At 40.8% G+C, this 15,948-nt stretch overlaps 1 protein-coding gene across 3 annotated transcripts in view; it reads right to left on the bottom strand.

Annotated features, from left to right (window-relative positions):
• METTL8 (methyltransferase like 8) overlaps nt 1-15,948 on the bottom strand; it is a 78,465-nt gene that overhangs the window by 40,119 nt on the left and 22,398 nt on the right. The window contains exons 1-4 of one of the 3 annotated variants that reach the window (XM_036320002.1): nt 14,341-14,357; nt 12,133-12,219; nt 10,754-10,908; nt 3,389-4,980 (exon numbers count right to left, since the gene is read on the bottom strand). In XM_036320002.1, coding sequence (XP_036175895.1) covers nt 3,849-4,980; nt 10,754-10,896 — 1,275 coding nt within the window. In that variant the 5' untranslated portion in view covers nt 10,897-10,908; nt 12,133-12,219; nt 14,341-14,357 and the 3' untranslated portion in view covers nt 3,389-3,848. Of the gene's footprint in view, nt 1-3,388; nt 4,981-5,093; nt 5,419-10,753; nt 10,909-12,132; nt 12,220-14,340; nt 14,358-15,948 lie in introns of those variants that run through there. The other 2 variants (XM_036320003.1, XM_036320004.1) reach the window with 2 other exon arrangements.

Genomic DNA, 15,948 nt, shown 5'->3' with positions numbered 1-15,948 from the left:
TATTAGATAGGATACTAATTTAATCCTCACAGCACTCTTATGAGAATAGATATTATTCCATTTTAAAGATGAAGAAACTGAGGCATAGATAAAGTAACTTCCCAAGTTTAGACAGGCAGCCAGACTGTGCTCTCAACATCTAAACTAGTCTCTAATGACAAATGTCATAATGAAGGTAGACAGATAAAATATTTATCTATATTAAAGAACTGTGTATGTAACAGGGCGAGAGGAATCAGAATAAATACAATGATTAAAGAAAATTCATACTATATAATAAGAAAAAATTCTTGATATCTGAACTCAATTGGGATTCTGAAAACTATTATTTAAATGGGTTATATAATTGAAAGACATTTCACAACATACAGGTCCTGCCTTGGATCTACAGAGAATGGCTTAGACCAGTATTTTTTAAACTAAAGGTCACAGCTCTTAGTGAGTCAAGAAATCAATTTAGTCTGACAATTAAAAAGAGAAAGAAACAGAGTAGAAAAAAATAAATGGAAACTATCTGGGCATGTGTCACATGGTAAAAATGGACAAAACTTTTGTTCCTATTTCATAAGCATATTTTATGTATACTGGTTCATGATGGAAGCTGTACTTTTTACTGTGGATTATGCCAAAAAGCTTGAAAGCCACTGGCCTAGCTGATAATATAATTGCTTTCTGCTTTCTTATAAATGTCAGGGTTCCCCTGAAAAGTTGCTACCTACTTACACTTGGAACAGCATGGAATGAAGAGTGATTTTTCCAAGTAATTGTTTAACTTGCTCAATGCAGACAGATCTCTGGGCCATTTCTCAAAAGCATTCTGAATACAGTTTTATGTCAATGCCCACCCCCCAAATTAATAAATGTACTAAATATAATTAAAAGACTATCAGAAGAATATAAAATGGTTCAGTTACTATGGAAAATAGTTTGGTAGGTTCTCAAAAAGTTAAAAATAGAATTACTATGTGACCCCGCAACTCCATTCCAACTCAAATACCTCAAAGAATTGAAAACAAGAACTAAAACAAGTACATATATACACATGTTCAAAGCATCTCTATTCACAAGCGTCAAAGGGTGGGAATAGTCAAAATTTCCATCAGTGGGTGAATGGATAAACCAACTGTGGTATATGCATACAACAGAACATTATTTAGCCATGAAAATGAAGTACTGATACTGCTACAATATGGATGACCTCCAAGACATTACGTTAAGAAGCCTTCCGCAAAAGGTCACCTATCATGTGATTCCATCTATATGAAATATCTGGAAGAGGCAAATCTGTAGAGACAGAACACAGATTGTTGATTGTCAGGGGCTCGGGGACTTCAGGGTGAGGATAACTGCTTAATGAGTGAGGGATTTTACTTTGGAGTGATGGAAATGTTTTGGAAATGGACAGAGGTGCTGGTTGCACAAAACTGTGAATGTAATTAATGCCACTGAATTGTTCACTTTAAAATGATTAATTTTATGTTTTGTGAAATTCACTTCACCAAATTATTTAAAAAACTATAGGCAGATGTAGATACTAATAATACAAATATCCAGAATCGGAAGGGCAAACCTTTCTCAGATATTAGAAACTGACTAAAAAGGGGACTATTTTTTCTCAAGAAGATATTAAAAAGAGGATCATACCTATATATATAAAAGCCTAGTGACCGTTTGACCACTCAACCAGTAGCTTTGATGTGCACTGACCACCAGGGGGCAGACACTCAATGCAGGAGCTATGCCCCGGTGGTCAGTGTGCTCCCACAGCGGGAGCGCTGCTCAGCTTACCAATGGGCACCAGGTGCCAGGCTGATGGCTGGCAAGAACAGCTATGGACACTCCCCCTGCACACCCCTCCCCAATCCGGACCAGGACCAGCATCAGGACTGGGCGTGAGCCCACGGCTGCTTCTCAGTCATGGGCACACCAGTATCGCCCTAGGACGGTGCGTGGAGACCACAGTGGAGCGGCAGCATGCCTACTGAATGGTGGCTGCAGCAGGCACAGCGGGGCCAGGATGAGCGGGAGCAGTGTGGCACGTGGCCCGGGCTCGGGCTCCTCCCCAGCTGCCTGCCCTTCACACACTAATACATCCCTCAGGGGATGTAGGACTGCTGGTTTCGGCCGATCCCTGCACGTCAGGCTGAGGGACCCCACCAGTGCATGAATCCGTGCACCAGGCCTCCAGTACAGAATAAATATTCCTTACCACGAGGCTAAAGAGAAACAAACTGTAGACAATTCTAACATCTCTGAGAGAAAAATGACATATGCTTTTCCAGAAACAACTTTAAAAAATCAAAATTCACCAAGAAAGGAAACATTACTCTTAACATATAAAGAAGATGAAGAAGGGAGAACTTTTGGATAGAATTTTAGGCTTGAAGGAAGGAAAAGTAAACCAGTCTTCTGGTTTTCAGTCTGTGTGAAGCAACTCCTTTCCTGTTAAGTCACTGTCACAGCATCTCTGCCTTTGGAGAGGTCACTGGAGGCATTCTGGCACAGGCTGGGGAACCCCTTGTGGGGTAGGCTATGGATAAGAATGCCTGACAAGATTCAATCAAGGTTTCCCAAACTTTGATCGACAGAACCCTGAAGGTCCGCCTGGCTGCCAGTGAGGGATGAGATGTGGAAGAGGAAAAGGGAGGTGGAGCTGTTGATGCCCTAGGTCTCCAGGTCCACTTCATTCAGAGAAGGTTTGTTTTTACCTTTTAAATATTAGGATCCTAGCCTTGGCCAGTGTGGCTCAGTCAGTTGAGCGTCAGCCTGTGCACTGAGAGTTTCACTGGTTTGATTTCTGGTCAGGGCACAAGTCCAGGTTGTGGATTCAAAACCTGGTCTGGGTGCATACAGGAGGCAACCAGTCAATGTTTCTCTCTCCCAATCTCCCTTCCTCTCTAAAATCAATAAAAAACACATTTTAAAGAAATATTGGGATTCCATGTTAAGACTTCACTTGGAAAAGAAATTCTCCTGCTAAAGAAAAGTTTGAAAGCCATTAGGCTGAACCATGGATTCTTAAACCTCGCTGCTCAACGGAATTACTAAAAGAGCTATTTCAAATTAAAATGTTCTGGGCCATATTGCTAGACCTAGCAAAATAATAACTCGCCAAGGGATTCGTGTGCAGCAGCCCAAAGCTAGCCACTGGACCAGTTGACCCTTGTTTCCTGGACAGCCTATGAAAGAATAGAGCTTAAATGAGTAGGCAGGAATCTTGCGCAGAAAGAGCTGGGGCAGCAGATGGAAAAAGAGAACATATACAGCTAAGTCACTCGTCTAAAGGAGGAAAAGAACTGGTAAAGGAGAAGCTTGCCTAGGACCAAAAGATCTTCTAGGAGTTTAATTGCCTAGCAATAATCTCACAAGACACAACTGTCCATATTGGTGATGGTGCTCAAAATGGTTTTAATTCAGCAACTGTCCAAGAGTATAACATTAGCCACAAATGTAATTTATAATTTTCTAGTAGACACATTTTAAAAAAGTTAAAAAGAAATTAATTTAATTTTATTTATTTATTTATTTTTATTATCAACAGAAGCTATTTCTCATTGATTCGGGAACAATGGAAGGGTAGATGGAAAGAAGTTGGGAGGGAGGGAGAAAGAATTCTAGGAAGAGGAAAGGTTGGATTGAGGGAGATGACAAACATGTACAGGACAAAGGGGCAATTCTTAAGGAGGAGATATTGAATGAGGGAGCAGTAATAGGGGGCACACAATTCAAAATCAGCCACGGTTGGGGTGAGGGGAGCATTGGGCCCAGGCTGGCTGGAGAAGGGGTAGTACAATTTAGGGCTACAGGACCCTGGGGTTCTGTCAGGGTATCAGGGCTCAGGTTTCAGGTTATAGGGTGTAAGATGGGGGAGTCCAGGAGGAGCTATGCTGGCTGCAGGGGGAGCCCTGAGGCCTCTCCTCTAGAGCATCTCCTTTTGGGGGAATCTCACTGATGTGGCAGAGCCTTTCACTGTAGTCTGGCTGCAGGCTCTCCACCAGTTCCTTAGACACACCACTCCAGGCCGAAAAGTTCCCATGGTATTTGATAACCAGATCCTCCAGGCTCTTGAGGGTAGGAACTCGGGGTACGGTCCTTTCTAGCCAGCAATACACAAAGATGAGACTAACAATCAATCCCATAGAGCCAAGGGGGATGAGCACGGCTTCCAGTGCAAACAGTGATGGGGGCACAATGGGCTTCTTTGGAGTATGGCTGCCCCAGTGGATCGGGTGGCTCCATTCACTCCAATGCTGAGCACTTCCACAGAGTGGGTTATAGCGACTCCGAACACGAAACGTGTAGAGTTTCTGCCCATCCACACTCGGCAAAGAGAAGCTACATCTGTGGCCCACTGACTGCTCAATCCAGCTGCGGTCCTGGTCACTCCGGTACTGCACCAGGTGCTCCAAACAGTGGCCCACAGAGTATCTGCTGCTCCACCTCAGTTCTAGCTGCGATTCACTCAGGCTGTGAAGTGTTAGGTTCTCTGGAGCCCAGGGAATCACCAGATCCGCCAGTTTTAGCCTCTTTTTGGTCTTCCTCCCAAGTTCCTGTGGGTCCTGGAGCTGGACAACAAATGTTTGGTAGAGATGGATCTCCTCTTTTCCCAACCAGCAGCCAGAAGTGATCTCTGAAGAGTATAGATAGTGGCCACACTCCTGGACTTTGTCATGACCAGAGTTCCCGTACCAATAGTGCAGAGTCAGGTTGGTGGGCCGAGGCTCAGAGCTGCTGTCCCAAGTGCAATTCATGTACTCAACATTGAATACAAAACACTGGACCTCTGGGAGGGGCAGGGTGGAAACACTGAGGGCTCCAGCGGGTGTAGATGTCAGGAGTAAATGAGCTTCATTCCCATTGGGTGTGAGGACTGTGGGGGTCAGCCCCATCCCCAGCAGAGGCAGCTGCAGGAATAAGAGTAATCTGAATGGTAGCAGTCGCTTCAACATGGCACTCTTGCTCTTCGGTCCCTGGGTGGTACTGTCAAGAGTGAAATTAATTTTAAAAATATATCATATTTAATTCAATATATCCAAAATGATATCATTTTAACATATAATTCAATATAAAAATTAACAAATGATATATTTTACCTTTTTTGTATTAAGTCTTCAACATGTTACAGCAAATCTCAATTCAGACTAACCAGGTTTCAAGCGCTCAATAACTACATGTGGCTAGTGGCTACCATTTGTATAATAGAGGGCTAATTAATAAATGATCAACCTACTTCGTTTATTTTTGTTATTTTTTTAAATGGTTAATAATTCTTTTTAAAATCTTTATTGTTGAGCGTATTACAGATGTCCCCCTCTTTCTTCCCCCATTGCTCTCCTCCACTCGGATCCTGCCCCACCTGAGGCCTTTTCCACCCTATAGTCTGTGTCCATGGGTAATGCATATATGAAGATATGGTCTTTGGTTGATTTCTTCCCACCCACCCCACTGAGATTCTGTTCCATGTTTCCACATCTCTGACTCTATTTTATTCATCAGTTTATCTTGTTCATTAGGTTACTTATTCATTTAGTAGAGGCCCGGTGCACAAAAATTGGTGCACTCGGGGTCGGGGGTGGGGGGGTCCCTCAGCCTGGCCTGTGCCCTCTCACAGTCTGGGACCCCTTGGGGGATGACCACCTGCTGGCTTAGGCCTGCTCCCCAGGGGATTGGGCCTAAGCTGCCAGTCAGACATCCCTCTGGCAGCCCGGGAGCCCTCAGGGGATGTCCACTTGCCAGCAGGGAGCAGGCCTAAGCTGCAGTCGGACATCCTTAGCGCGGCTGAGGAGGTGGGAGAGGCCCCCACCACCACTGCTGTACTGGCAGCTGTCAGCCTGGCTTGTGGCTGAGCAGAGCTCCCCGTGTGGGAGTGCACTGACCACCAGTGGGCAGCTCCTGCGTTGAGCGTCTGCCCCCTGGTGGTCAGTGTGTGTCATAGTGACCAGTCATTCCCAGTCGTTCTGCTGTTAAGGTCAATTTGCATATTACCCTTTTATTAGGTAGGATTTTGATTTTTTAGATTCAATTGTTGATAGATATATATTTATTGCCATTTTTTGTTCATATTCTTCTCCTTCTCCTTCTCCTTCTCCTTCAAGAAGACTCTTCAATATTTCATGGTTTGGTAGTGATGAACTCCTTTAGCTTTTTCTTGTCTGTGAAGTTCTTTTCCTGACCTTCTATTCTAAATGATAGCTTTGCTGGGTAGAGTAACCTTGGTTTTAGGCCCTTGCTTTTTATCACTTTGAATATTTCTTGCCACTCCCTCTGGCCTACAAAGTTTCTGTTGAGAAATCAGCTGACAGCTGTATGGGCACTCACTTCTACAAGGGAGCAAAAAGGAAAAAAAAAAGAAAAAACATGAGGAAGGTATAAGGAGCCACTGGGACAACTAACTGCCTTTCTTTTGCTGCTTTTAAGATTCTCTCTTTGTCTTTAACCCTTGGCATCTTATGATGTGTCCTGGTGTGGGCCTATTTGTGTTCCTCCTGTTTTGGACTCTCTGTACTTCCTGGACTTGTTTCTGTCACCAGGTAGGGGAAGTTTTCTGTCATTGTTTCTTCAAGTAGGTTTTCAATTTCTTTCTCTATTTCTTCTTTCAGCACCCCAGATGCGAATGTTGGTACGCTTGACGTTGTCCCAGAGGCTCCTTACACTATTTTCATATTTTTGGATTCTTTTTTCTTTTTGCTCTTTTGAGTGGGTGTTTTTTGCTTCCTCATATTCCAAATCGCTGATTTGAGTCACAGCATCCTCTACTCTACTGTTGATTCCCTGTAAATTATTCTTCATCTCAGTTAGTATACTGTTCATTTCTGACTGATCCTTTTTTTATGTTGTCGACATTCTAAGTTCCTTGAAGTTCTCAGTAAGTTCCTTGAGCCTCCTTATAACCACTGTTTTGAACTCCATATCCAGTAGCTTGCTTGTTTCCATTGCATTTAGTTCTTTTTTTCTGGAAATTTCTTCTGTTCTTTCATTTGTGATATGTTTCTTTGCCTCTGTGTTTAGGCTGCATCCCTGTGTTTGTTTCTATGTATTAGGTAGAGCTGCTATGTCTCTTGGAATTGGTAGAGTGGCCTTGTGTAGTAAGTGTCCTATAGGGCCCAGTTGCTCAACCTCGCCAGTCACCTGAACTGGGTACTCTAGGTGTGGCTCCTATGTGGGCTGTGTGCAATGACCTGTTGTAGTTGAGGCTTGATTGCTGTTGGCATCACTAGGAGGAATTGACCCCCAGGGCAATTGGCTGTGAGGGCCAGCTGTGACTACAGCAGAAGAGCTGCTGTGCAGGAGACACCCTTACAGAACAGGACTTGCTTCAGTGGGGTTTTGGTGCTCACTGGGTCCGCCCCTTGAGTATGCCACTCATGGATATGGTAGAGTTGTAATGTGGCGTGATCTGAAGTTGTCCACCAGGTGCACTGGCTCTGAGGCCTCTCAAAAGGTGCAAAGTCTGCCACTGTCTTTGCCCTGCCTGGGCCACCCACCCAGCAGGAGCTATAGAACGATCTGCAGATGGCTGCTACTTGTGTTGGCCTTGGAGGTACCTAGGAGAGGCCAAGCTGTGAACCTTGGCAAGCTGCTACTAGTGCCGAGCCTGGGGTCACTTATCAAGAATTATGGGGCACCCTGAGTCCAGCTGCTCCGTGTTTGAGAAATTTTAGGAAAGTCTGAAGCCTGAGCCAGGACATATGGAAAAGCCACTGCAAACAGCTAGGGTGAGGCTGCAAATTGGGTGGGGTGAGATCTCAGGGCTGGGCAAACAGAATGGGCCAGGTTGATTAAGACTCAGCTATGGTACCTGCCAGTGAGCTCTGTGTGGGGGGAGATCTTAGCAGAGGAACAATGACTTCTGCCAGCACTTTTGTCTAGGAGACAGCTGCCCCTGCAATTCCTGCCCTGATGACAATTTAGTTCCTTCCCGTATGGCCCTAGATCAGGGGTAGGCAAACTTTTTGACTCGAGGGCCACAATGGGTTCTTAAACTGGACCGGAGGGCCGGAACAAAAGCATGGATGGAGTGTTTGTGTGAACTAATATAAATTCAAAGTAAACATCATTACATAAAAGGGTACGGTCTTTTTTTTTTTTTTTAGTTTTATTCATTTCAAACGGGCCAGATCCGGCCCGCGGGCCATAGTTTGCCCACGGCTGCCCTAGATCCTTTCAAACTGCTGTCCCAGTGCTGGAGCTCCAAGGGAGTGAGTCTGAATAAGTCCGTGTGCCGGCCCTTTAAGAGGAATTGCCTGGGACTCCAGCAGCCTCTGTGTCACTCAGCCACAATCCCCACTGGTTTTATAGCCTGAAGTTACAGGGACTTCTCTTCCCAGCTCTGGAGGCCTGGTCTTCACTTGCTCTTCACGGGAGGCCTCCTCAGCCAAGATATCCCTCTCAATTAAAAACACCACACATGGGTGTCAGACTAGCCCGTTTTATGCCTTTGCCCCTCCGACCAATCTCAATGTGCTTCTTTAATTCTCTAGTTGTAGGTTTTCTATTCAGCCAGATTTCAGGCAGTTGTGAATGATGGTTCTTCTGTAGTTTAGCTGTAATTGGGATGTGGTTGTGGGAGGATGTGAGTACTGCATTTACCTACACCGCCATCTTGTTGTTTCTCCTCAACCTGCTTCCTTTAAAAATTTATGTTGTTGCAGTAACAATATAAAAAATCCACAAATCACTTTCCTAGTCCTAGAGACCTTGTTCCCGAAGGTAGTCAGAAAACAATTTTGTCTGTAGATATCATGCAACTTCACATCTTTAATCCTGGCCCCTTCCTCTCTTCCGAGTGGCAGAGCCTGTGTTCAGGACATTTTCCCCAGAATGTTCTGCTCCCAAAGCCTATTCAAAACACCTAAACCTAAATTCACCATTTTCTTCCAAATTAAAAAAAAATCAATTTACTTCTTGATTTTTCCTATTTCTATTAGTCAGCTAGGATCAAAATTTCAGTCAAATGCCTCCTTTTCCTTTATTCTACAAAAGCACCAAGTTTTACTTATTTTTCCTTCGAAAACTTTCTCTCACTGGCCCCTTCCTGCTTGTAGTTCTACCTACTTGTAGTTCTACCTGCTGTCTGTCCAGCATGCTGTTACAAAATACATATATTTACTAAACTAGGTAAAAAGCAATTTCTCTTCAGTGGCTCTATCATGCCTTATACCTCAACTTTGAATTCAGGACCATGCACAATCTTGCTCCCACCCCTATAACTGGACTAGATGATTCCACCTTACCGTTCACCAAACTCCTAGAAGAGCCTTTATTTTGGCAAACTATCCTGTTCACTGTCTCCTGATTATGCCTTATACTTCCTTATCTCTGTGTTTTATGACTTTCTACCCACTTAGAATGCCCGTACTTCAGTTTTACCTGTTCAGGTCATTATTCCACAAATACTTATTTATTTTTAATCCTCACCTGAGGATATTTTTTCATTGATTTTTTTTTTTTTTAGAGAGAGTGGGAGGGGGACAGACACAGAGAGAGAAACATTGATGTGAGAGAGACACAACAATTGGTTGCCTCACACATGAGCCCCAACCAAGCCTGGGGATCGAGCCTGCAACTGAGGTACGTCCCCTTGACTGGAATCAAATCCGGGACCCTCAATCTGTGGGCTGATGCTGTATCCACTGATCCAAATCTGCTAGAGCCCACAAATATTTATGTGTCAGACACTATAGTACAGCGGTTCTCAATCTGTGGGTTGCGACCCCTTTGGTGGTCGAACGACCCTTTCACAGGGGTCACCTAAGACCATCCTGCATATCAGATATTTACATTACGATTCATAACAGTAGCAACATTACAGTTATGAAATAGCAACGAAAATAATTTTATGGTTGGGTCACAACATGAGGAACTGTATTTAAAGGGCCAGAAGGTTGAGAACCACTGCTATAGTAGGTACTGGAGACGGAATAAATACTTCTAATCTCACTTCCCCACTTAAATAAATCTTCCCTTATATGTCAATTATACTTCAATGAAGCTGAAGTTAAAAAAGAAAAAAAGAAACCTTCAGACTATGCTAAAACAGAAGTGATTTTGCATTGCTGAGTTGTTCTTACAAGGCATATATCAATATGCCTTGTAAGAACATGCTGGCCCCTTACAATTTGCTGCCTTGTATTGCTAATTATACAAATTTTCTATAAATATCTCTTTCCAAATAGAGGGTAGATTTCCTGAGAGCATGGAGTAGAGTCACACCAGCGTGTTCTTCTGAGTGTCTAGTAAGCAGCAAGTACTGAATATACATTTGTTGACTGACAAGTACTTGCAAAGAAGAAGGGCCTGTGGGGCAGGAGGAAGATGCTACCTAGAAAAGAGGCCTAGAGTGATAACACCAGCAAATCAGGATCAGGGTGAGCAGGGAGGGCCTGCAAGAACCCCAAAGCCGAGGAAAGCATGGGCAAGTTTCACTTTTCTAATTCCATTTGCAAAGAAATTAGAACTGGCAACTCTTAACATGTAAGTGCCCAGCCCGTTTTGTCTTCCTTTCCGTTTAGCCCGGGATATCCGATTTCACCAATATGCGGGCAGCACCAGTGACTGACCGGTCCGGACGGAAAGTATAGTGTCAGTCACCGGTGACTGACATGGCGCTTAACGTGTTAAATTAAGATCAGTGAGCCTCAACCACATAAGTGATCAGCATTAAAAATCCTTTCTTGGCACTAAATGAAAATAGTATCACTGTTGATGTTTAATATACATACATAATATCAGACCTAGTAAGCAGATAACTCACCACATGTTGTGCTCAAAAACTTTGGCTGGGTCAGTTAGAATCCTTGATCCCAGAGGGACTGCTGGGTGATAACCACTTTGGTATCTGTGTGGCACATTTCTTATCCTTAGACAGGAAACCGAATTTCTCCAAATCCCATTCATCCTAATTAGTACCTAAAAAATTACAAACAATTAATCAGTCAATATGGATTAAACAGTGTACTGTTTATCTAATAGCCAAAAATTGGTCCAAAAGGTTTACAACCTGTGAAAGGACATGCAAACTAAATAACTTTAATATATTTTTATTGATTTCAGAGAGGAAGAGAGAGGGAGAGATAGAAACATCAATGATGAGAAAGAATCATTGGTCAGCTGCCTCCTGCATGCCCCCTACTTGGGGATCAAGCCTGCAACCCAGGTATATGCCTTGACTGGGAATCGAACCATGACTTCCTGGTTCATAGGTTGATGCTCAACCACTAAGCCACACTGGCTGGGCAAACTGAATAACTTTAAATGAAAGATGGGCATGATAGTTTTTTTTCTCAAGTATTTTCAGGCTAAGAGAAGGAAAAAGAGTATTTAGTGTTCGACATTGGCTGACAATCCTATAAGTCACAGCCTTAACCAACTTTGCCTTGTTTGGCATTTGCTTACTTAATTTTTAGCATGTGGCCAAAGCATGTAAACCCAGAATCTGGATTTTGAGTACTAAAAGGTTTTAAGTGATTTTATTATTCTTGTGTTAGAATTCTAGGAAAACATATTTCTAGGAGAAATTTTGTGACCACTAGACTAAAACCCCAAGTATAGTAGTAGAATAAGAAAACAAACCTATTGTCTCATTCCCTGGGCTGAGTTAAATAATATGAAAATTAGTCAAATAAATAAGGACACATTATATTAAGATATGATCCCAGCCATTCTTAACTCTAACAACCCTGTATACATATACTTTTAAGAATAGTCAAGTCAGGCATGGCTCAGTGGTTGAGCTTCGACCTATGAACCAGGAGATCATGGTTCGATTCCCGCTCAGGGCACATGCCTGGGGTTGCGGGCTTGATCCCTAGTGTGGGGCATGCAGGAGGCAGCCAGTCAATGATTCTCTCTCATCACTGACGTTTCTATCTCTCTCTCCCTCTCCCTTCCTCTCTGAAATCAATAAAAATACATTTTTTAAAAAATAGTCAATAATACATTTGCAAAATTGGTTTCCCTATACAAAACACATGTTTTAATTCCAGTTCATCAGTTGTCTAGCCAAATCCATCCCCATTTCTGGAAGAATAATATAAACATTTAACTAGTATGTCATCTTAGTTACGTATTGGCAAATATGTCAGTTTAAAATGTTTATAGAAAAGTCTAAAAAAGAAGCTCTAAAGATCTCACATTTTCCAGTAAGAATCCATTGTAATACAGCTCGACATTTCACTCCCATTCAGTTGTGCACCACGACATTCAGCCTAATGCTGTAAGCTGTCAGGTAGAAACAGATTCTATAAGGTGTGTGTACACAATACGCACTAGAGACTATCCAAGGTGCTATTAGGCATAAAAATGACATGTACTGTACACCCTTTACCACCTTATTGAAAGTCAATGGGTTTTTAAGACCGTGAATTTCAAAATGAACTGCAGAATGTCAAAAACATCTCATTGTGTTTTTGAACATAAAATTCAAGATTTTCCATATGAAAAAAAAAAAAAAGCTTAGTTATACACACCAAAAAGACTGTAATGGTTCTATTCACATGTGACTAACAGTGACGAGAAATAAAACATTCAATAGCTAGTGCCGATCTCCTGTTTTTTGTTTGCTTTTCCTTCTCCACTAAATGCAAGCTCCTTGGTTGAAGCAATGAAGTTAAATGCTCTGCTGCCACTACCTTTCCTCCGATATGCCTTTGTTCTTTTCTCCTGCCAATGTGCCACGTAAGACTAACAAAACCCTACTTGCACAATTATTTTTAGAGCTCTCTTTCTGCACTGAATACTACTCATAAAATCTCTATGCTGAAAAGTAGAAAGTGATTACACCTAGAGAGGCAATTCATACTCAAAAGTGTAAAATGATGTAAACGTATTCCACCCAAATCAAAATGAAATTTCAATCCTTCAAATAATCATGTGACACTTACCTATGTCTGTCTACATATAGAAGCGGAAGAGAGAGAAAAATAATATATGAGTTTCTCTCACTATAAATGACTAAGAACCTCTATACACAGTTGGAGACAAAAAGTCATCAGCAGATTGGATATTAGGCAATTCAGGAAAATGTCAGAGATGTGTGTGCCTTGCAGGCTGCCAGCCTGTAGAGAGTATACAGTGTGGCCAGGACCTAAGTATGTGGCAATTTGTCCTGCTTAGGCAGCTGTCTTTCTAATTAACTAAAAAAGCATCTTTATTTATTTTTACTATCTGTAACAGTCATAGCTTTGCTCTTTATATTTTTATTATATAAACATATAAATTTGTATAAGAAATATCATAAATACACAAATGCCTTCTCCAGTAAACTGCAAGCGTCAAAGGACAGCACCAAGCTGCTCGTGAATTGTTTGACTGATTACCCAAAAATGATACTTGTCTGATATCAATTTAATTAGAAGGAAGTTCTTCATATTTTCCAGGGTAGCTCCTAAGATCCTTACGGTGTGGAAGAAGGAAGTGACAGAAGAGTGTGACAGTGCACAGGCAGCTATCCAGTTACACTGACTGTAGTGATAGAGAAATATGTGCTTCATGATATGACTATCATGATAGCTTTATGTTTACTAGGCCACGGTTCTATTTTGTGATGGGGGGAAAAAAGAGAAGAGCAGGGTTAGCCAGAATTCCAGTGGAGAAAGATGGTTTCTGCTACCAGAGTGTTGCACTCTCTTTATGTACCCACTTTTAACTCTTAGCATACCCTAATTTGGAAACAGGATTAATTAAGGTATTATTTGCAAAATGAAACTGTATGGGTAAGTAGTATTTTTATTTGAAATAACTCAAAGAGGTACAGCTAAAAATATTCCATTCACTGGAAAGAAGGAAGAACAGAGGAAATAAAAAACAGATGGGACAATTAGTAATCAAAGACCAAGGAGGCATATTATAAACCCAACCATATCTTACATTCAATATAAATGAATTCCAATGAAAATACATAGATTGTCAATTTGTAAGAAAAAGCAAGGCCCCACTATATACTGTCTATAAGAGAAACACTTTAAATATAAAAATACAAATATATTACAATATTAAAAAGAGCTACCATGCAAATACTGCATGAGAACTACTGGTAATGCTATATTAATAGACAAAGTAGGCTTTTTAAAAAGACTATTTCAGAGCTAAAATGGGACATTTAATAATGACGAACCAATTCATCAAGAGATAACAATCCTAAATGTGCATGTACATAATAACAAAGCTTTAAAATACATGAAGCAAAAATGAACACAATTTTTTAAAAGAAGAAATTAACAAAATCACAGTAATACGTGGAGATTTTAATATCCCTCTCTCAGCAATAAATAGAACAACACTAAGAAATAAACTATCAAAAAATCAATAAAGATAGAAAAGATTTGAGGATTATCAACTTACTTTAAATGACACTTATAGAAAGAACAATGTATCTAGTAACAGCAGAATACACATTCTTTTCAAGTGAACATGGAACATTCGCCAAGGTAGACCCTAAAAAAAGACCATATATCCTAGGCTATAAAACAAGTCTCAATAAATTCCAAAGTATTAAAGTCATATGGAGTATACTTTCTGACCATAATAATATTAAATGTTAATATTTTTGATGAACTGACTTATTAATAAATATATTTCCTTATCTCTGATAATAATAATTTTCTTGAACTGTACTTTGTCTAATACTAATATAACCCTACCAACTGTGTTATGCATTGTTGTTTATGACATATCTTTTTTTTTTTTTTTTTTTAATGGTGTATCTTGGGCCAGTGGTTGTTAAGCTTTTTTTTTTTTTTTTTTTTAATATATTTTATTGATTTTTTACAGAGAGGAAGGGAGAGAGATAGAGAGCTAGAAACATCGATGAGAGAGAAACATCGATCAACTGCCTCCTTCACATCTCCCACTGGGGATGTGCCCGCAACCCAGGCACGTGCCCTTGACCGGAATCGAACCTGGGACCCTTCAGTCCGCAGGCCGACGCTCTATCCACTGAGCCAAACCGGTTTCGGCATGACATATCTTTTTAAAAAAATGTATTTATATGTTTACATTTAAAGTGCTTCTCTTACAGAAGCAAATTGTTGATTTTTCCTTTTCTATCCAAACGTAATAATATCTAGAAAAATTCCTATTTAGAAATTAAGCAACTTCTAAATAACCTATGGGTCAAAGATTTACATGAGTTAGTAAATGTTAAGGCAAACTAAGAAAATATGTTAACTGAATAATAATGAAATCTTATAGGATGTAATGTTACCAAAGCAATGTTTAGAGGAAAATTAGAAAGAAAGAAACATCTTAAATCAATGATCTCAGCTTAAATCTTAAGAAGGCAACTCGGCTGGTGTTGCTCAGTGGTTGAGCATCAACCCTTGAACCAGGAGGTCATGGTTTGATTGTGGGTCAGGGTAGGCCCAGGTTGTGGGCTCCATCCCCAGTAGGAGGCAGCCAACTGATGATTCTCTCTCATCACTGATGTTTCTATCTCTTTCTCCCTCTCCCTTCCTCTCTCTAAAATCAATAAAACCATATATTTGTTTAAAAGGCAGAAAAATAGTATATTAGGTGCAAAGTAAGTAGAAAGACATAAATAATAAAAAGCAGAAATCAATCAAATAGAAAAATGGATAAAACTCAGAATATCCAAGTCAAAAGTTGGTTCTTTGAAAAGATTAATAAACCCCTGGCAAGAATTATCTCAAATATCTTTGTTTCAGAAAATACGAATTTCTAACAACAGAAATGAAAAGGGACTTCACCACAGACCCTATAGATGTAGAAAAGCTAATTAGGAGCTATTATGAGTAATTTTATTCCATTTATTAGATGGGACAAATGCCTTGAAAACAAAATTTACCAATAACAACACACCAAAACAGCACAAGAAAACATCTAAACAGCCCTAAATTTATTAAATAAATTAAATTTGTAATTTAAAGAAAAACAAACATTACATCCATTAGGATGACAACTATTATTTTTTTAAAAAATATATTTTATTGA

This window comes from Myotis myotis, unplaced genomic scaffold, assembly GCF_014108235.1.
Source record: "Myotis myotis isolate mMyoMyo1 unplaced genomic scaffold, mMyoMyo1.p scaffold_m19_p_8, whole genome shotgun sequence".
NCBI lineage: Eukaryota > Metazoa > Chordata > Mammalia > Chiroptera > Vespertilionidae > Myotis > Myotis myotis.
The sequence above is the reverse complement of the archived record's forward strand: the minus strand, read 5'-3'. Positions and strand labels throughout refer to the sequence as shown.